Source organism: Lepisosteus platostomus, chromosome 13 (assembly GCF_059453375.1).
Source record: "Lepisosteus platostomus isolate fLepPlt1 chromosome 13, fLepPlt1.hap1, whole genome shotgun sequence".
Lineage (NCBI taxonomy): Eukaryota > Metazoa > Chordata > Actinopteri > Semionotiformes > Lepisosteidae > Lepisosteus > Lepisosteus platostomus.
Genome location: NC_142623.1, coordinates 34,600,537 through 34,623,452, shown reverse-complemented (window position 1 = coordinate 34,623,452; position 22,916 = coordinate 34,600,537). Strand labels below are relative to the sequence as shown.

At 36.3% G+C, this 22,916-nt stretch overlaps 1 protein-coding gene across 10 annotated transcripts in view; it reads right to left on the bottom strand.

Moving 5' to 3' along the window:
* Positions 1-22,916, bottom strand: part of LOC148650471 (teneurin-2-like) — a 413,744-nt gene that overhangs the window by 24,959 nt on the left and 365,869 nt on the right. For all 10 annotated transcript variants that reach the window (XM_088604296.1, XM_088604299.1, XM_088604298.1 and 7 more), the window contains 9 exons: positions 20,164-20,310; positions 11,806-12,016; positions 10,507-10,626; positions 9,425-9,686; positions 8,548-8,815; positions 7,356-7,499; positions 4,488-4,737; positions 1,717-1,737; positions 867-1,099 (listed from right to left, as the gene is read on the bottom strand). In XM_088604296.1, coding sequence (XP_088460422.1) covers positions 867-1,099; positions 1,717-1,737; positions 4,488-4,737; positions 7,356-7,499; positions 8,548-8,815; positions 9,425-9,686; positions 10,507-10,626; positions 11,806-12,016; positions 20,164-20,310 — 1,656 coding nt within the window. The remainder of the gene's footprint in view (positions 1-866; positions 1,100-1,716; positions 1,738-4,487; positions 4,738-7,355; positions 7,500-8,547; positions 8,816-9,424; positions 9,687-10,506; positions 10,627-11,805; positions 12,017-20,163; positions 20,311-22,916) is intronic.

Here is a 22,916-nt window from a genome sequence, read left to right as displayed (position 1 = left end):
ATTTTGATTCCATTTCATTGCAACAGGGAACAGAAATCCTGAACTACTCTTACAAAATGAAATTCTTCACTGGTGCCGATTCATATGACAAATACAACAGTAGGCTCTGGGGAAATGCTAGCAAACCAAACATATGAAGAGAGACTACCTTCACATATCTGAGTTTTGACAGATTTTTAGCTTAATTGCTGACACTATATTAAATAGTTTTAAATTTCAGTCTCAATAATTCAAAATCTAGGTTTGTTTTTGTTGATCTTAACTGATTTTGTTTTCTCATATCAGAACAGAAGCCATCTCATCTGTTATAACAAGGAGACAAAGTCAAACACGCCAGTGTTGTCACTATTGTGAAGATGCAATTTTTGCAGATCCCTTAAAAAACTTTCAGATCAGTGATAAACTGAGTGTTAAGCCTCCTACTGTTGCCTATAAGACACAATACAGTTTTGTGATTCTGAAATTTTCATCAATAATTGCTGGAGTTTAAAATTCAGTTGTAAGTCTTTCAACATATTACACACAAAAGACATTTCTCTGATAAGAAATGTAAACGTTTTGGGAAAAAAAAGATTCGCTAGCTTCAGTAATTGAAAATTAAATCACAGATGCCACTTTGTAGCAGTTCTCTGCACCAAACGACATATGCACATATGTTTAAGAAATTACTCAGCTAACAATGTGGTAGTTCTTTACAGTATTGCAGAAGTGTAAAGAGTGAGACACTGATTTCTTGTAATCTTATTTAATTTTTGTTAACAAAAACAGCATGCACAGCTATCTAGTCTGCACTGCCTTGCTGGAATTCAATGCGTTTTTTGTAAGTGTCACTTAGGACAGTGGCTTGATGATTTCAGAATGCTCACCTCTTGGGCTCATGAGCGTGGCCTCCACCGCCTTGCCTCCATCTCCACATCGGGCCTCATCGAAGGGGAGGCACTGCTCTCCTGTCCCTGCTACCACCTCCGAGTTCTCGGACAGCTGCTTGCTGCCCGTCAGGGACTTGATGCGGTAAATACGGCGGCTGTTGGTGTCTGAGATGTACAAGGCTCCCGAGACAGGGTCTACCGCCATGAAGTACTTGTGGGTCGGGTTGTTACTAGAAAATGTCACGATAAGCACAGTGCTTTAGCAATTTAAGAAATAAGGCTTCCAATTTCATTTTCAAGCACATAACAATGACAACAAAATATTATTTTGCACGGCAGTTCTTTGTTAGGTCAGGAATCTAGTGCCTTCAGTCCATTCTGAGCTATGTGAGCTTCACGAGCTTCACGAGGACTCCAGGCTGCTGGCTTTGCCTCAGGCGACATCATGCCCCAGAGCAATCTGTCAATTGGATGTATATAGACACCCTGTCTGGCTTTATTGCATTAACATTGCGGAGTGGCAAAAATATTCGAAAGCATTTGGTATTTTCTTTATTAACCTTATACAAACAAAGGAAGAAATAACACCCATGCTTAGAGAGTTTACAATTCTAAGCTTTATAATAGTATATTTTAAAATAATCCTAATTAGATTCTGCCAATTCTAAGCAGGCATGCGATGGAGTGTAGTCATGTGTAGTGCGATAAGGCACAAACTGTCTACATCCAACAGTGCAGACAAAGGGACCCTTTGTGCACTAATATAAACTAGGCAAACTTGATCCTTTTTTCCAAAGTGGGCTACTTAATCGCTTTATGAAAGGTTATCAAGTATTTCATATCTTACCTGTGTCTAAAATCTTTGTTTCTTGAAAGAAAAAAAGAAAAAGCATTAGATGAGACAGACATGGGACTAAAGATTTTCATTTAACACTACATCTAAAAATTCAATAAATGTAAAACAGGAAGTAATTTCTCTATTTGTTTCATTTCTGTGTGACAAAAACAAAAAACAGTTGTATTGAGGCAACTCTCAGGAAATGAAAAAAAAACCAATACTGTACATAAAATGTGGAGTCAGAATTCTGAAAAATAGTTTTAATTGTAGCATGGTTTGATTGTGAGTGCATTTTATCTTATTCCAACCCTGTTGAAACATTTCTAGAACATCTTTAAAATAAACAGACCAGCAGTGATATTCTGATACTGCCAAATAAGTCGATATATTTGAAAAAAATATTTACTCTTTTTTTCTACAGATAACTACAGTCCAATGTGTCCAATGTCCAATGAGTTCCAATGCATTTCAAAATACAGTGAGATAAGTTAAATCTTTCATTCTGAAATAAAGAGAACATTGTACACTTCAGGATACCTAATTATAACCATACTGTATATCGTATATATTTTGACAAATGCTGCACTGCTTTCATCAAATGCCATCAGGGCAATTACACACCTAGCCACCAAGACATACACTGCATTCCCTAAGGCTCTGTGGTGAAAAGGGAAGATAAAGAGAAAGCCTGCATCACAGGGCTCCTTGGTGTGGGTGGTTTAGTCCTTCAATAGCTGTTCCTGCAGATTAGGTGTTCCAGGGACAAGCTGAGTTGTTGCAGTGGTTTACAAAATTGTAAAATCAATCGTGTTAACTAGCAGGGAGCCAGCTGAACAAAACAATGCTTGTTTGAAGTAAAAAAAAAAAACTCATGAGGCGGAGCTCCATATAAGTTGCACACTTGACAAAAAATCTGTAGATTGGCACTGGCAAGCACAACGCTTCTAAGAGTTTTGAGGAAAACACTAACATGAAGAGAAGGGAAAAAAATAGCCACAGGCCTCCTCAAGGTTAAAGCTTTTCATCTGCTTATCCACGAAAGACTAACACTGATTTATTTCAGCCACGGATTATCTCAGATCACTTTTAGAAGACAAACATATTTTGTGCTATGCCTGGATAATGAACAGAAGATTACGCATTTTGTAAAATTGAGGATATTGATTAGGTGTGTGCCAGTCTAATGCTCATAATGTGCGTGTGTTTATGAAGACCTATAAATACCTCTAAAGCCTATGCAACACTTAGGAAAATATCTGGAGGATTTTTCATCCATATTTATGAACTAGCTCATTTAGTTTAATGGAAAAAATGAAAGCTAATGAAAAGAAGAAATACTTGAAGAGCATTCAAGACACTTTCAGCTTGTTTGCTTATGAAATGTCTCCCTCATTTGCCTTCAGGTTTAAAATTTCATTCAATGTTGCAGCTGAGGAAGAATACTTCCTGCTGAGGAAGAACTGGGGGTAGATAGAACGTGACAAGAAGACTCATCCTATGGTGAACAGAGCCAAAATGCACCTTTACTATTTTATCCAACACACAGTCACAAGGGAGCCAGAGCCTATCCCAGCAAGCATGGGGCGCAAGGCAGGATACACCCTGTACAGGACACCAGTTCATTACAGGCCACACACAGACACAAATACACACACTCACACCACGACCACTGCTCCCAGAAGTTAATCAACCTCACAGTATGTCTTTAAAACTGTAGGAGGAAAATCAAAACACCTGGAGGAAACCCACACAAATTCCAAGCAGTTAGTACCTTTGGTCCAGAATCGAACCCAGCACCCCAGTGCTGCGCTAACCACTGTGCCACTGTGCTGCCTTATTTTGAAACATGTTTAATAAATATATATTTTCAAAATTTAGAAATAAAAGTAGACAAATGGAAGGAATAATATATATCTTACCCATTTCTTTAATGATATCGGTAATGCACTCACAATTAAACCACTGTCTTATATACTGTAGTATTCTTCAGTCATTTCAAATTTTAATTAAATTAAAAATTAAGTGAGAATGTTAATTATTTGACTTGACTCTGTGTAAAGCACATTAGGATCCTTTAGGAATAAAAAAGCACTATATAAATTAATTATTACATATTTCACCATGAACAATTTAACACATTTTAATGTTTTTTAAAGCATTAAAATGGCAGATCTGAAGCACATTGATTAAAAAATCGTGTGCAAGTAACTGTATTTATGATCTTGTTATGCAATTCAGTACTCAGCTGGTAACTTCAGAAGCAAGAAACTGTTAGTGTTTTGAGATACTTTCCTGCAGTGAAATTCTTGGAGTCTCACCTGTTTTGCAAATTAGACTGAAACAAATTATGTAATTAATCGATTAATTATCATGCGATTGCGATTTTTAGATCTTGCTTTCTAGTTGGACCTATTTTTACTCTTTTTGATTTATAATATTCGGTGTTCAACCAGAAGAGACTTCACAGAGAGCCCTCAAGATTTTCTTTGTACAGTGTATTGTGAAGTATTGATTTTTGTATGCCTTGTATTATGCTGTAATCCAACTCACTATATCTTGTTACACTGCATTACTTGTTTAAGCTGATCAGTTGCTTAAAACTGTATTCCCCTCTACCATGTTGCATTGTATTGCCTCCTCCTCCTCCTCCTCCTCCTCATCATCATCATCATCATCATAATAGCACTGGTAATGGGAACTCCCCTCCACCACCAATGTGCAGCATCCACCACCAGCATCCATTATGGCAATCATTTCACTGCAGCTGGTTCAGTTGTTACCTGAGCTCCAGGATACTGGTGGTGTTCATGGAAGGATACACCCTCCTGACAAAGTTGAGGTCTCCGACATAGAGGCTTCCATCAATGCCCACAGCGAGTGCCACAGGTGCCAGGAGCTTATTGCTGTCAGCTAAGCCGTTACAGCTGGGACAGGTGATGCTGCGCCTTCTCCCATTTCCCATGACGCTGGTAATCACTGCTGGCTGCTGGGAGAGGAACAGGTTCTCTCCATTCCCTTTGTGGAGGATACCTGTTAGATATAATGAGCAGAACCTCCTGAAGACTTCGTCAAAATGTTAAGTCTTTCTATATTCTGCATTTTGTATATTCTGCATGCACAAGCTCATGTCTATCATACAGTTGAGTATGCTCTTTTCAGTCTTGTTCTTCCAAGGATTTTTCCTATCAGTCATATGTTAACTAAGAGTTTCTAAAACACATCCTATTTGAATGCAAGAATTAGAGAAAGGCCATTTAAGACTAAAATGTTATTGCAGTGGCTGCCAGGTCATCAGAGTATGGAAATTGTTTTGTAAAGACCAGATAGTGTAAAGCTGTAAGGATTGTAAGGAGTGTAACACAGATGCACTGTTTACTAGAAGTAGTCTATAAGAAAAAAAGTAAATCAAAAAGTTTGGTTTCCTACAAAATGACTCACAACTAAAATTTCATACACAATCATTTTTTCTATGAATAATAATTTTACAAATTAAATTGACATGAATCTGAAAACAAGGTGTGTACATAAGATTTTCAACAAAATGACTCTTTCTATGAGTAACTATTCACAAATGCCGTATCCTTCAAAACAACTGAAAATGGAAAAACAGAACTCTTGTGAATGCAATTATTGTTTAATAGACTTATTCCATTATTTATGAACCACTTAAGTTTTCTATTTTTTCTTCAGATGTTGTACGGTGAAGGCATTACTTATAATGCTAGCAAAAACACGAAGGATGTGTTGACTGAACTTCAGAGGCTGTCACTAACTCCTCCCTGTGCTTCCTGAACAAAGTGTCTCTACAACATGCTGTCGCAAGCATAAACCCTGCACTTGTTAATCAAGTGCAATATCCTGTTAATTAAAACACGGATTAATTCAGAGAGGGAATGCAATCTGTGTATTGTGTCTTATATAAACACCTACCAAAACATACTTTGCACAAATACAAATTTAGCATTTCACAATAGACTCTAATGATGATGATGGACAGGACAAAACTCAATCAAGCTTGTGGAAGAGGTCAAATAAGTTGCTCTGTAAGAAGCCCAGATCTTTAGAATTATTACTTTTCTCTATGTTTTGAAAACCACTGAGACATTGACAAAGTCAACCAAATGGATATCTTCCAGATTAATATTGAAACATCAACAAGAGGATAGTTTACTATACTGTAGTTAAGTGCATATAAGTACTATAAGTACTATGGTGCAGTGCATTTAAGACTGAACAGAAGAGAACCGAGAATCACTCAGACCAAAAACCTTCTTAGTAACAAGGTAGATGGACCAGAGTCCAAGTTGTAACCTTTCCTATTATGTTCTTTGAAATTCTTTTAATCTTACTCTTAAAGTTCCAAGTATATTGGAATTGAATGGTCATTGCCATGAAATGGTCTGCTACTGGTTAATTAAAGAGCAACATGAAGATAAAGATTTTAAGTTTTCGTTTAAAATCCTTCTGACTTTAGCATACTGTTATATTGCGCCTTAATGTTATACTGTATCTGAATGACACTGTTACGAGTGATGTAATTTAGCACTCCAGAATGGGAATAGACTGAGGTTATTGTATGCTGTAAAATAACTGTAATGTGGAAATGACTTTGGCTCTTGATTGCTGTATCAGTGTTTGATAATGAGTTACTGACTAGGGTTATTACACATTTTTTATTTTTAATGAAACTTGAGAATGCACATTTTCTACTGCTGACTGAATCGTCTTGTCATCATAAAGTCTCCCAAAAGAGCAATGCAGGGTTATGATTCTTACTTGATAGAACCATTTATAATCTGCCAAATAACAAGTATAAATGAGCAAGACTGCATAGTCATTTGTCATCAAATACTACGGAAACATGACGTTAGGACATGGAACATACTGTAGATATAGATGTAGATGGCCAATAAAAAAGAGAAATTCAAATACAAATGCTTATGAAGCGCATCTGATTCATTTTCAGAATCTTAGACCTTATTCTAAATTTAATGAAAAAAAAAATGCTTACACTTATATAACGCTTTTTGGACACTCCACTCAAAAAGCTTTACAGGTAATGGGGACTCCCCTCCACCACCACCAATGTGCAGCCCCACCTGGATGATGCGATTGCAGCCATAATGCGCCAGAACGCTCATCACACATCAGCTATCAGTGGGGAGGAGAATGGAGTAATGAAGCCAATTCATACATGGGAATTATTAGGAGGTCATAATTGGTAAGGGCCAACTTTTTTTGGGAAACACCCTGGGAATTTTAATGACCACAGAGTCAGGACCTCAGTTTTACGTCTCATCTGAAGGATGGCACCTTTTTACAGTATAGTGTCCCCATCACTATACTGGGGCATTAGGACCCACATGGACCACAGGGTGAGCGCCCCCTGCTGGCCCCACTAACACCTCTTCCAGCAGCAACCTTAGTTTTTCCCAGGAGGTCTCCTATCCAGGTACTGACCAGGCTCACACCTGCTTAGCTTCAGTGGGTTGCCAATGGTGAGTTGCAGGGTGATGTGGCTGCTGGGAGTTTTTATGCTTTTGATGAGTACTCAATTTGTGAAACTTTAACATTCACAACACGATTTTCATTTAGGGAGATCTGGCATCTGTTTGTGACTGAAAGTGCTGAGTGTAATGGAATGGTACCATTTTTCACATTGAGAGTGTGGTGTTTATCCAGGGACCAGCCTCCAAGATTGGTGGGGTCCAGTTCATAGCCCTGGAGCAGGGTTGTCCTCTTCTCCCACAGAATCAGGCTGGGGCATGTCTCATATTCAAAGCCAACAGACACTAGAACAATGAAAAGCAATAAATAAGAACACACACAATGGATGCCATTAAAAGGAAAGTTCCATAGTAAAAGCACAATTTACAGACCTTGTAAATCAGCTGAGGCTATTGCCAGGGTCTTTCAAGTGCAATGCAAGTAGTGTATCATTACATTCCCCACCCTTTTAAACACTCATACAGTTTGTTCCCAGTACAAATGTGAATTAATTAGCAGCTCAAATTCTCTTTCTTCACCTCAGTTTATAATGATTTGAATTTCTATTTTGCCAACATCCATTAGTAGAAGTTGCACAATGTTAAAACACCTTATTATATTCCATTAATTAAACATTTAAATAATATAAAAGTCTTTAATTTAGTTGAGTGCTTTTTTGATCCCCACATTACTTTTTCTGATTCTAAATTTCAGAATTAAAGCTATAATGCTTGTGTTGTTGTAGTGTAATTAGCTAGATTAATGCAAGAGTTTTGCTACTGTTACATTATTATACATGTGCTGATTATCTTAAATGCTAATATTATGAAAGATGTATACGATATGGGGATTGCAAAAGGAATAATGCTAATAAAATATGATTGTAATTCAGGTCATGTTTTGCTACAGAGCAATTGGTAATGTTGGTTCTTTCAGTCACTTTTCACCTTCGCCTCTCATCTCTCACATTTAAGAATAACTATTAATAAGACTATAACACTGCTTTACAGGAATCATAATCTTTAATGTTTTGTAAAAAAAATCCTTAACGCTTATAAAATAATATCGGCAAGATACCGTTTAATTATTTTCGACTAATGGAAAATGAGAAAAGCTATTTAACTAATATTAGTAGGATGACACAAATGGAAAGAGTAGAAAAGAAGTGATGGATATTGGGATTCTTGGAATTCATATAGTCTGTGATAGTGAGTTACACTGCTGACATAGGAGTAAAATTATGTCACTGAAGGGTCATTATTTAATGACCCTTTAATGGGTCATTATTTAATGACCCTTTAAGGTCATTATTTAATGACATTATTTAATTGTAAAGATGGTGGTGAAAATTACCGACGGCTTCTGAAAGTCCATAGACCCTCTGACTGTAGGCATCAGTCTTGTCCCAGATGAAAGTATATGCCAAGTTTGGGGATGCGTGGAACCACTTCTGAAAGAGGTGACCTTCAACTGCCACCATCAGATGGACCTTAATGAGATTTAGAGGCACCACAGCCTGGGTCATGGTGATCTTTAGAAGAGATTTGTACCCAGTGGTGCGGGAGCTCAGATAGCACAAATTAAGGCTGGAGCCAGGGATTTCAATCTGCTCATGAAGGACCTTTAAAGAGAATATACGAAGAAGAGAGAAAGCCAACAATTACAACCAAAGTAGCTAGCCATAAAGTTATAAATCTTTTTTTTCTGATGCATTCTTGGTGTGGTAAAGCCTCTTGCTCAAAGAGCAAGTGTTTATGAATGGCATCCTGCCTGGTTTCACTCAGTAAAAGCTTCATCATCAGAGCAACATTTAATGAATTCCCTCCTGTCTTAATGAGTAATATATCTGCCCTCCCTCTGAGAAGAAAAAAGTCGAAAAACAGGGGGAAACATGAAGGTGCAGGAAGTCATGCCTTACCAGTTCTATTCATTTTTAAATGTAAGATCCTGCTACGAAAAGACTAAGATTTACGGTATAATATGCACCTCTTTATATTCAAATTTCCTACATTTTTTGTAGAAAATAGATTGCTCTGAATTCATCATAATTAACATTTGACCTTCCGGGTAACTTGTAAAACAGGTTCTTTAAAATGGGATCATTCTTGCACTTCCTAATTCAGAGAACCAATCTGAAACTTTATACTCCCAACTTTTCAGTGAGTCAAGGGCAATGCAGGGTTGAAAAGTCATATATGAATTATTATCAGATCCTGTTTGAAAACCTTGCCTGAGTCTCAGGAATGATAGGCTTCTGTCCAGGCTGAGAGCTGAAGAAGGAGGAGAGGGGAGAGGCGATGACAATAGGATCAGGCCTGATAAAGCCACTCAGGTCACAGCTGGGGATGGTGTTCTCCTCAGTTTTCATCACCAGGGTGTCCATGGCATAGAAACTGTTCCAGGGCAGCCACACTGTGCGGTCCTGACTCATGAAGGGTGCCCGCTCAAAGTGGAGTGTCAGAGAGGCACCACCATTGGCAATCAAGTCAAACCTGTGAAAATGAAAGATAAGAAATGGATATTAAACCTAGTGTCCTAAAGGATTCAATTTTTCTCATTTTTATTACTAATATTTGCAATAGTAGCAATAATTGTAATCAAAGTCATGGTACTATTTAAAAAGCTGCTATGGTCACTGAAGTTGGATATCCATGCTTCTTTTGATATCAAAGGTTATATATTAAAATTAAAATGTGAAGATACAGTACCTATTACTAACCATTTAAGAATTTTTAGGACATTTCCTTCTGTAATGAAACATTCATCCTATGTTGTTATTTTCAGTTTTACGTCTGTATACAGTATATTTTTCCTTGATCTTAATAATAAAGACAAAACATACATGTCCGTGTACAATAAAATTCAAGAAAATTATTCTTTGTTCTTCAGATGGGTTATTATTACACTGTCAAGCAAGCTTTTAGTGTCTTGATGTGGCTAGATGGTAATTAAGTGCTGTTATGGATAGTTAATTTCATTAAGAAATTAGTGCATGATTGTGAAGCTTTTTACATCAGCCTTCAAACACTAATCTTTTCACTAAACCCAACAAGGAGAATTACACAAATGACAAGAATTACAAAATGATTCCTACAAATTAAAAAGTATCTCTAAACCAGAAGAAAATAGTGATATTTACTGCCATGCTTAGATTTCTGTTTAGCCATGCAGTGATTTGAATACTGTTCTTGCTATTGCACATCTGATAAAGAAAAATAAATCCATTGGCTGAAGTAGCTTAATGATATATCTCTGAAAGGATGACACAGAATATACTCTTTCCTACTTTCAAGAAATATAAAAGCCACTTACGTTCCATCCTGGCGAGTTAAAGTGTACCCATAATGAGGGTATTTCACAAAGGACACATTAACACCAACCAGTGGAGTGCCATCTGTGGTTAACACTTGCCCTCTGATCAAAGAGGCGAGACTGCAGAAAAAGATATTAAAAAGAGAAAAAATGATTTTTTTTTATCAGGAATTCTTTGAATTGGGATGCATGTCTAAATATGATTTTCTGCAACAAACATATCCTGTGTTATTATAATGATACATTTATAAATTGACAGACATTATACTTCCTTAAGCTGTAGCAATTCTGGGCCATATACATTGTTCTATTTACATTTTCCTTCTCCCCCACTTGCCAAATCATTCGGATTTATAGATTTGCCTCGCCTTATTACGCTTTATTAGTTCTTGAGCTTTTTCTCCTCATTAGCATCAACTTTCATGATTTTCTTCTCCTTTGGGCATACATATCAGCTTTGGGTTTCAAAGTATTTAACATAAATTAAAGCTTTGAAATAAGCGAGATTAACCAAGTGTTACACCTTTATAAAATAATTTAGAGATCAATTATGAAAATATATGTAAGATATATTGTATATTGTATATACTGTATGTTATATTCTGGCAAATGTACAGTACTGCATATTCTGGCAACCTCACTGCACTTTTTTCAAAGCACTACCACTTGATCAACTTATACTTATGTGTGTCTCAAAATCATTTTTCAGTTGTGCAGGTAATTCCTGCTATGGCTGCATATTTCAAGATGGTTGCTGGCCAAGATTGTTCAGTGAAGTATAACTGGATTAGAATAATATATGACATGAATGTCCCTACTCTTTTATACCGTTTTGTAGCATACACTTTAAAGCTTGCTTCAACTATCCTTCTGTTTTTCCCCTTTAAAAAACTGTTTGAATATGAAAGGTTACGGGCAAGTTATTTGGAGTACCCATAGTTACAAGAGATAATTTTCCATGAAAAGAATGACTGAATGAGATCAGCTTTTAAAATAGAAAAAAAAGAAAATTAAATTGGAAGGCTGTGACCGAGGTCAAATTGAAATCCAGAGAACGTGCAGCATTACATACGACTCTCTATCAAAACTCTAACGTTAGTCATATTTTTCCAATAACCAGCCCCTGTTGGAGCTCAGATGTGAGTTACTTGAATTCAATAAAAGAAATGACTAAACAACATGCCATTGAGATGGGGACATTTCACAGATTGTGTTGCCTGTGACATACAGAGCAGAAAATGAAAGTACATGAGGCCCCAACCTAAGTGCACATTCTCCAATGGCAATGTGCATCAATACCTTGCATTAAAAGGGTTGTCTGCAGGGATGATGTGAGTACTGTCCCTGCCCACTAGCATCTTCACCCTGTCGTAGAATGACCTCACTTTCTGAGAAGGGGACTGGCTCTGCTGGATAATCTGCAGAGGGTCACGTGACCCACGGCACAGTGGGTTGGACTGGCAGGGGCTTTGTATACAGCAGTCTGGGTCCATGCAATCAATGAGACCATCTGGGAAGGCAAAGCACAAGTATGCAAGAAAGGTCAGATTAACTGTTAATACTCCAAAAACAGCTTAATGTTCTTATTATTTATTGATAACACAGTATCTCACTATCTCACTATCTCAATGGTAAACTTGGGCAAAATAATGGCAATTGTTGTGTCAACACTTATTCAGAGAGAAACTGTACTGTTTTAAGGGACCTGGAGCAGTCAGTGAATACTTTTCTATGTTAATGGCAACAGCAAGGATTTACAGAATGGGCACCTATAAATAAATGCCATGCATTACTCACTAAAGAAACATGCTACAGGTTTGCTTTGTAACTATGCAAAGAAGTCTTCAGTTTTGCCCATAAAAGCACTTGTGTCATGCTGGAAATGCAAATGTCAAAATATCCAAATTTGCAAACTGAAAAACAAATCTTTTTTTCTGTAACTGTGGAAAAGATTACAAAGGCGAACAATCATCACAAAGCTGGAGCACACAGAGACAGGAGGAAAGCTTTGGAATGCTAAAAATAAAGTATTTGTGGACAAAAGGTTTCACTTCTTTCAGTGCACTTGTCTCCTTAATGATCATTCTAACAGAGCTAAACAAGCAAGGCTTAGACAGCTACTTCAAGCACAACATTGCAGTGTGCTTCACAGTCAAACCAACACAATGCTCCTGTGTTCCAGACTGCAATGAAATGTCAGCTTAACCCATTTAACCTAGCATGACTGTATTATGACATATAGCATGCATTCATTTTAACAGCAATTAATTTAGGAATTATTGTGCGAAAAAATACTATGGTTGCTTTTATGTCAGGTATATGTGGGAAGAAGATTTCAAAGGTGTAACTGAGCTGGAACTCTTCATGTCAGCTGGCACTGAGAATCTGCACAATACCTACATTTTCAAATATAAGATGTTTTCAAGAGTAATTCTTAGAATCATTAGAAAATTTCCATAAAACCCCTAAAAGTATAAAATCAAGACCACGGCAGACTTCAAAGACTACAGATAATAATAGTAGTAAGAATAACACATACCAAGATGAGATAAAATATTTTATAACACCTGTTTTTTTACGAATTGCAAAAAGCCATCTGCTAGCAACACCTGAACAGGGCAAGTGAAATATGGTAAACCTGCCATTATTACACGTGGTTTCACATATTTTAAAGCAATTTCTGTATTCATCTTTGTTTCACAAACATTTGCATATTACACTACTATTCCTTCCCAAATCCTTCTAAGTGGAGATATGGCAAGTAATAACTATTGAAACAAAAACAACAAATGAATAAATAAGTAGATAAATGCAGTTTACCGCAAATCCCATCAATGCACTATATAAACATCCTGTTAGCTTCTAGGTGATTGCCTTTGTTAGTACGCTGTCTAGACCACTTGGGACTGAGACAGCCTAAAGAGCATAGCAGCTGCTGTTGCATGGACCTGCTTTCAATTTATCACTCAACCTCCATCATGGACACATACACAAGTGAACCTTAGATCAGCCCACTCTATTTTCTCCAACACCCCAATCCCCAACTCCCTGGACTCTCCTGGGGGTTGTCAGTCACAAGAATCAAATCTATTTGTCAGCAAGACCACTGGATCCACACCAGCAAGTGTAATTATCCTGTCACTGCAATCTATCTTCTCTCTCATTGCACAAACACAGACCTCCTGAGTGAAAAGGAGAGCTTCTGTGATACAATACTCCACACAGCACTTAAAATAATGCTTTGGGATTTTTTTTTTCTGCAACAATTTGTTGTAGAAGGGAATTTGTTAGGTTTACAAAGAATATACAAAAAGTGGTAGAAAAATTAATTTCCAACATGCAGTACACTGCTGCTTTTAAATGTCATATAACCTTCTGTGTAAGAAGAAGAAATGAACTTTTTAGTTAAAACCATTTCATACAGTTCATACTGAAACTACAGCTAAAAATGTGCTTTTAAAAAGGTCCTGTTTATAGGAATACAAATATCATGTGATGGATGGCTATTAGTTATGCCTTTTTTTCAAACCTAATATATATGTAAACCCTTTTCCAGTATTAAAGCCTTTTAATTAAAACTATGGTCTTCACACATTTAACACACAAGTCTATAGAAATGACTAAAAATGTCTCAAAAATCAATTGGCAGTACTGACACATTTATATGCTAATTTGAGTCTTGTCTGAGCAATAAAACACAGTTTGCATCACTTGGCCATTGTATAGCTGCCACAATTGCTGTTTGAATGGAAGTGCATCAAGTGCCTATATTGGGCCCTGCCTTGTTTATAATTTATATGTTTCTCCTAGGTTAAATAATATAGTCTTGGATATAATTTCTATGCTCATGACATTCATTTTTTTCTTACTTCGATCTATTACTTGTTTGCATTATAAAACCAGGGTATAAAAAATATGGATGCATAAAAGTGTATCAAATACAGTTTAACAGTAATAAAACTAAGGTTATATTCATTGGGCCTTAGAATCAAATTGCTAAATTGAAACAACTGAGATCATAACCTGTTGATAATGGTGATTTGACTTTTAAATGTCTAATCAGACATTTAAGCCATATTCACAACAAAATTTAAACCTCCCTTTTTCTTAGAAGTTATACTGCTCTAATTTGGATCCTACTTTGCTATGTCTGATTCTGTGAAATGTGTCCCTTTCTCCACGCCTGTGTATTTTTTACTAGGGTTGACTATTGTAATGAATGCTCTGACTGCCTGCATCTAAAAGATCAAAAGTGGAAAACAGTGATTCTTGAGTCCTCTCAAAATTTAAGTCAGGTTCTAATGACACCCCTCTGTTGCAATCACTGCAAATCACAGGTTACCTCCTTTGCCTGACCTTGTTCTGCTGTATTTGAAGGGTCTTTTGCAAAATCAGACTCCTAATTTTTTGTCTCGTGTTCTTCTGCTAGTAACACAAACCTGCAAGTTACAAACTGGGTGACCGAGCCTTTTCTTCTTATACACCAGTAGTGGAATTCTTTGCATTGCGTCTTAGTAGGAAATTTTAAAACCCATCTTAAAGAGCTACTCTCATGGATAGCTTTTCACTTAATGACAGTCTTTTCTATTTCAATTTTCTGCCTTTTGTGTTTAGTTTTTAATTATGTCTTTTTAATGTATTTTTGTACTCAGGATTCAGGGCATGAAATAAAAGATGATTGAGATGTCTTCCAGAATCCAATATTTTTCAATTTCTTTACTCACAATGAACATATACTGTATGTATATGCCAAGGTCTGAGGATTACTCCAATCATTAAATATTTCCTTTGAGGATTTCTTTTAAGACTCCATACCATCTGACATCAGATGTCTATCTTCCCATTCAAGAAACTTATAAGAAGACTGAATCTAACATAAGATAAAAGAAGTGGTGGCTATAAGTATACATCTAGAATGCAACAATAGCTTTAGAGATACTGACTTTAAAGACCAAAGTTGGCTGCTAGGAAATCATTATTTTTTTAAATTAAAACAGTACCATTATAAAAGGTGAAATATTGCATCCTTTTTCTTATTTAAAATCCACACTTCCGGAAAACTTTTAATAAAGGAATTGAGCTTCTCCATTAAAAGATAATCATCTTCAAGCAAGGATGAGGAATACTGTATGTGCTGTAGACCACGTACTGTGTATGTTTTGCTTTTTCCATTACAAGAATAATGCTTTGGAAAAGACATTGATAACGTTGCTGGACAGCCCTTTCATCATTTGAACTTAATCCAGGTGTTGCTGCTGGAAAAAAAGCCTTTTCTGTTTCAGTATTATGACCAAATTTAGGAACTACACTCTGATTCTGAAGCAAAATAATCTGTCACTCCAGATCCTTAAGTTCACTCAGTTGTCCATCAAATGTAAGGGGAGAGAAAGCTTTAAACAATGTAACTGATGCCACATGTTAGACAATACTAGTATGAGTCATGCAGTGCCAGGGTGGTCATTAACATTCTCCTGACAGTGCCTGAATGTAGAAGATACCAAAATGGGTTCAAGCAGAGGTCCCCATAATGAATAACTCTCAAGAGCTTACTTTCCCAACTGAGTGACTTTTATCTATGTATTAAAATTATGTATTTTTAAAACAATTTCCTGCCCTGCATGATTTTGATTTACTTTAAGTAGAGTTCCTTCATTTACTTGACTTCTGTAGCATGTGTAACAACAACAACTTTAATAATTAGGAGGCAGCAAGGAGGGTAGTGAGTTAACTTGCCCTGCTCTACTAATTCTAGTATTTAGTGAGGTAGAAAAAATGGGGGGAAATTTCAATTTCAACAGATTTACTCAAATATCTTCTCTCAAAGCTCTTCCTTACAAACCCATTATAAGAATGCCTTACAGTGTTGTAACATCATATATACACAGTTTAGGTGGATAGCTGCGTCAGCATGTATAGTCTGCAAAGGAACAAGTAATAGGTTTATAGCATGCTGAAAGAAGAGAGAAAACACAACGTTTCGGCTGTGAAGCCTTCTTCAGGTGGCAAGTACTACGATGTACTACAGTATATACTGTACATAGTAGATTAATAATAATACTAATTAATAATTGCTTACACTTATATAGCGCTTTTCTGGACACTCTACTCAAAGCGCTTTACAGGTAATGGGGACTCCCCTCTACCACCACCAATGTGCAGCATCCACCTGGATGATGCGACGGCAGCCATTGTGTGCCAGAACGCTCACCACACACCACATTAAGTGTCAGGATTTACAAAGACAAAGTTTTGCATTGCACGTTCATAGCATATCATTGTCCAAAAACACAGGATCCTACACCTGAAAGGAATCAGTACAAAATCTCACTGTTTGAAATCTCAGATTATTCAGGATAAAGCACACACCCTAGCTAGAGACCAAGAAAGAAATAAAGGAAGAATCAACTACCAGCTTACAGACAGCAGAAAGTTATATAGTAAATTTATATCCAAACCTTTTCATCAAAGTTAGGTCAGTTTTCACATGAATTAATTCAAGTAGACAGCAGTACAACATATCATTGAAGTGCTCATCACAGATTATTCCTATTGTGTGCATTTGTTGCCAAAAAAAACAGTGGTAAAATGTCTTTTACCCATTTCTTTTCATCTTTCATTTTTACTTCATATATTGTTTTTTTTTTACTGAAAAAAGAAAAGCTTTCTTTTAATAGAAGGGGAAATAACTGTGGAAGTAAATAAAAAGTAAAAAAAAAAGCAACAGAGAAACTTGCTGATTGAAGATGTTGAAATATATAGGCTTAAAAAGAGGTCATTCAGTATAAGGTTAGACTCCTATTACAGTCACAAATTCTCATGCTGAGAAGCCCAAGAGCAATGTCATTCTATTGACAGATTGTAGGATATTGTAGGTATCCATCTTTGAAAGTAGAAAAGCATATTTTAAAGATTCCAAAAAAAATTATACTCCTGTATGCCTGAAGAGAAGCAAATTGCCTCTTGTCATTTTATGACATTTTCGATGGCAAAACATATGGGCTCTTGGAATGTTTTCAGCACATACGAAACAAACAAAGCATTTTCTTTTTTAAAGCCTCTTCATAAAAAAACACACCCTAAAAGTGTGAGTTGTCATGACTGAATTAATGAATTTACAGTGTGCATGTGAAATTTTAAAACAATCCAGCAGGTGCCTATTATGTGTGGCTGCAGGGGAAATGACAGCCCAGATTCCACTGGGAGCGGATGTTCAGAAGCTAGTTGTTGCAGAAGCGTAGATACAAAAAAACAACAACAATAAATAATAATAAACAAATAAATAAATAAATTTCACAATTTCACTGAGTCCTCCTCTTTGAAAAACAGAGCTTTCACAGGGGATGTATACAGTAAGAGATACAAAAATAGAGCTTTCATAGGGGATGTATAGAGTAAGAGTTCAGAAAATAGAGCCTGCCTAGGGGGTGTATACCCTCTTCAACTCTCCAATTTAACCAGCAAGAGGTTAAATAGGAGACTTGAGGTGACAATTGTGACCTTCCTTAAATCTACGAGTTTCTGTGCTTTTCCTGATATATAATGATTCTGTCTGTTGCTTTTATTGTTGAGTACTTGAATCCTGTGGATAGCTGCCAGAGTGGCATAGCTTTAGTAACAACAGCAAGGACACAAGGCTAGGAAGCAGTTCCTGATGGTGCCTTCTGGGCACTGTTCTTAGTCACAGCAAGAACTGCTGTCCCTCAAATAAGAGCACATGACTGTGTGTTATAGCTCAACAGGCCACTTCTAATACTTTGCCTTTGTCAAGTGCTTTTAAAATCTTTCTCAGTGCATCACAAAAAAGCACATTTGTCTTAACAGATTTTGCATCAGATTGCTGCTTAAGGACAACCATTAGATGTCAGAGCTGACAAAGACTGAAAATACAGCCGTTTTCCTCAGGTTAAATTATACAAGGCACTGGAACAAAATCAGTCAATTAACCAAGTGCAATCCACTGAGAGGAAAGCGTCATTTCAAGAGGATGACCTAGGGAATATGGACAAGAAAATATAGCCTCGGTTCCCACATATTAGTTATTGCAGGAGGAATGCAGCTAGAATCTGTCTCATACTGGATCTTAAAACGCAGGAGAGTAATAAAAAAGAGGGAAAAACAGCTCAGTGACTTTCCATAACTCCTAGTGTCTAGCTCTGAGCTTTATGAGGCAGCTTTTCTGCTGATTGTGTTGTGTCAGATTCGGTGAAAAATCCCATTCTCAGGAGTGTTCAATCAACAAACTTAGAATAGCCTGTAATCAGTCCTGATGTGACTCCCACTGCTACATGGACCAAGGATGTCACCTTGAGAAATCGAAGCAGTTCAGAGCTGTAATTGCAGCAGGTTTTTTGTTGCTTATACGTTCAATTTGACAGTGTTGTGACACTTTTTTATGATTATTACTTGCTGCAAAGCATGCTTTCCTGCAGCAGCTGAGAAGGGTAAAATGGAATTAATATTTATACATCACAAAATACTTCCCTGAAATGAAATGAAATCAAAGTAAATTTCAGGCCCATGTGTTAAAGACACATTTAAAAGAAATAACTATATCTGCCAGTATACAAGCTGGATTAAAATTTAAAACATGATATAACAGCCCCTGAGAGAAAATGCAGACCATGGTTCCTAATGGGAATTTCGGGTTTTATCCCATTTTCTCATTTGTTGTGTCGAAACATATGGTCTCGAAGATAATTTGATCAATTTTTCCTGGAGAGACGATGCTAGCTTGGCTTCCAAGGCAGAGGAAATTTTTTACAATTTGGATCATTAGGTTTTGACGGTATTAGTATTGGTGCTAACAAAAATCACCATAATGTTTGTAAGTGGCTCTTAATTCTAATAAGGTACCGAAGACCTAAAAAATATGCTGAATGGAGGTGTAAAAACAGAGCAAAGATGAATAGAAAATAATGAGTCCTTCAGGATTTGTTAAACTTCTGTTGGACACTTCTAATAAATAAATATGGCTAGCTACAGAAAGACCATAGATAGATAAATACCAGGGTCAAAGCAGTAAGGTCAGATGTATGTGAATTTAAGACAATATCTATAAAGGAGTGAGTTTCTGTAAAAAACTGTAATGATCTTTAAAACATATTTTCCTATTGTAGGAATTCCTATTACCATAGAATACTCTCATAAATCACTTTCAGAACTATGTTCCTCTAGATCGTCTGTTTTGGTTTGTCAAAAACGTGTTTGCTGGATTTTTTTTCCACTTCAAACTCCCACTTCTTATGCTTCCACCCTCATCTGGAGAACTTCCCAAGGAGTTTTCATCTGACATTAAACTCCGCAGCTTCCAAAGAAACAAGAGAACAACTGCACTGTAATAAACTTGAGTTTTCCTGAGGGCTCCATTACACAACCGCGCCTTTGCCGTTTACTCTTCATAAACAACAAGCCACTGAGGTATGAGACGCAGATTATGAACAACTCTTAACCTCTGAAACATGATCTCTCTTTCCCAAGAAATGGTTTTAAAACTGAATCACGAAACATGCTTTTAAGATATACATAAACAAAAGCACCATTGATAAATGAACTAAAAACCTAATGAGCGTTTTGCCTTTCTAGCAAATTAAATTATGATCACACCACCTAAACCTAACAGTTCTTAAGGGCATAAGGAGTCTGATGTGTGTTTCTCACCTCCCTCATTATCCTTGTTATCAGCACAAGAGGTTTCCATGGCAACGTTGCATCCAGAGCCTCTCCAGCCTGTCTGACAGACACAATGCCAGCTGTTCTGACCAAGGGTACATTTCCCATTGCCATTGCAAAGATTGGGGCAGCCATCTGGTAAGGAAAGAAAAAAAAGAAAGATAGTGAGATAAAAGTTTTAACAAAATGGACAACAACACAAGTTCAAAACCTATATATGCGTGACCACATGGCAGAAGCCAGTTCTGACAACCTGTGCATTATTGCAGGGCAACGGTAACAGAAAAGTTTAAATTGTGTATTAACTTCAACATAAGGTGCTGAGCCCAATTTGTCAAAGGTATTGTTTAATGTTTTATGCTTTTGTCACTGATAAAGTGCACATTGATACCACCACTACCATAACTCTCTAGGGCATAATGTTTTGCATTTTCTAATGCAAATTAACTTTTAGAAATGACATACAAACAGTGAAGTTATGGATAGTGCATGCTAAATTGATTTTTAAAAAATTGATCTTTTTTTTCTAATAATAATATGGTATAAATAAGATCAAAGATTATTAATTTAAGATATATAATCCTGTAGCAGTAATGTTCTCTCAAGTGAAAAATCTCATTACAGCACGGATTTTGAAATTATGATTATGAGGCACTGAGGCCTTGAAATAAAAAAAGACAGGGTAGAAACATGTAGCATTTGTTTTCAGATTTCTGCAATGTGCAGTAAAGCTGGAATTGTTTTAATGCTTTGTACTACAACTAAAGAATAATTCCAATACTGTTACAGGTCCTTATATTAACAGTAATAAAGGACATTTGACCTAGAGATGAAAGGTCTTTTGTGAGGACTCAGAAAAATGATTTACTGCCTTGTCACGTTCCATAATTAGTTCACCTTTTCTACAACATACCATAAATAAGCATTGCCTGCATTCTGTTTACACACATGAAAGGAAGGTCTGCTTTTCTCTCCTTAAAAAGCAAATACTGCAAGCAGGAGATCTGTAACCCCAAGGGCTTTTATTTTCAGTAGTGTGCTAGGGGAATTCATCTTCCTGCACTGGCTCACCATTTGTGACTTTACCTTGTCACATCTGACAGATGACTATGGCAACACACTCTGGTTTGATTTCTCAAACAGATTTATGGCTTTAATACATGATAAGTAATACTCATTCTACCACACAGCCATTACCACCAATTAACTATCAAATAATTGCCAGTGTATTGTACTTTTACATGGGGAGAATAAATGTTCCTACTGAAACATTTCTGCTGGTTTTCACACAAAATGCTGTTTTTTTACTTTTCTAGTAAAGTAAATGCTTTTATGTTTTTCCTACAGTACATAAGTATGAGGATGAGTATAGTTACATCAGACAACTAATGCTATACTGCCAGTATAGCATTACTTGTTCACTGTAAATTTAACGACATATTGGTTTCTTTTAAAAGAGTTAACAATCCAATAAATTCTAACTTTTATTCCCAACTGGATCAAAGGATGTGGATCAAAACAAATCTTTTGTTGCTGATGCCTACTTTCATTATGACTGCAACAGTCAGAACAAGAAGGGGATTTATTAGAGGTAATAATATTTGAATTAATCCAATTTCAATTGTCGAGGGACTTTGGAATTTCACATTAACAGGTAACTCTGCATTGATTTTTTTGTATATTGAACGAACAAAAAAAGCAGTGAGCAATGATTGCCTTTTAAATGGAGTTGCCATTTTAGGCAGCCAAATCCTTATGAAGCATTTGGACAGCAAAATCTATACTTAGCATTGATCCCCCTCTCTGGTTAGTGCTGCATAAGCCTATTGTTTAATGTTAAAGACAAGTCGATTTCTTGATACTAACTAGAATAAAGTGGGATTTCAGAAACTATTAAATCAACTCTCCAAAGTAATGTTGTTTGACTCTAAAGTAATCCATGTTAAAAAGAAGATTAAATTGCCTTGGGTTATGGGTCAGTAACCTGAAAAGGCAGAACTGTAAGACTGCAGCACTAAGTGAAGTACTGTGCCTCTTGTAAAAGTAAAAGAAAACAAATCAGAACAATATTTTTTTTACTCTTACACTTAAGAGAGGACTGAAACACTGAAAAACAGCTTCCATCTTTAATGTTCTGTTAAAAACATTTCATCCACATTTCACCTCATTGAATATTATGAAAACTTCACTTTTGTGAACAGTCTCTTTATACTAGGGCAGCAAGTATACTGCTGCCTCGGGTCTCCATAGAATTTGTATAAAAACAACAACAATAATGGTCTAAACATATTCACCTTATTCAACAACAATGTTTGAAATGTCTCCTCTGTTACAAGGAGACACAAACTACTTCAGAATCAGACTGTACATGAGCTGTAAAAGTATTATTTGCTTTGTCTCAAGGTTTATAGTTAAATAAACCAAACATATTTCAATTGTTAAAAATAAAACTCCATTATACTTGTATGCTATGATTTTCCTTTTGGAACTCACTTGCAGCATGGGGGTGGTGGGGATGGAACCAAAGTGATACTTTAAATTAAGTATAATATGAATACATTATGATTTATTAAGTTTAACTGCAGACTGTAAACATTGCTTTTACAATATAATCAAACTTTCAAAGAATTCTTCTTTGACATTTCTGAAATTTCAGAAAACCAGTACAATACTTCAGCTTGCATCTTTGTTAAAGGCAGTTATCTATGTTCTCTAAGCTGCTAATTCTTTAATAGGCAAAA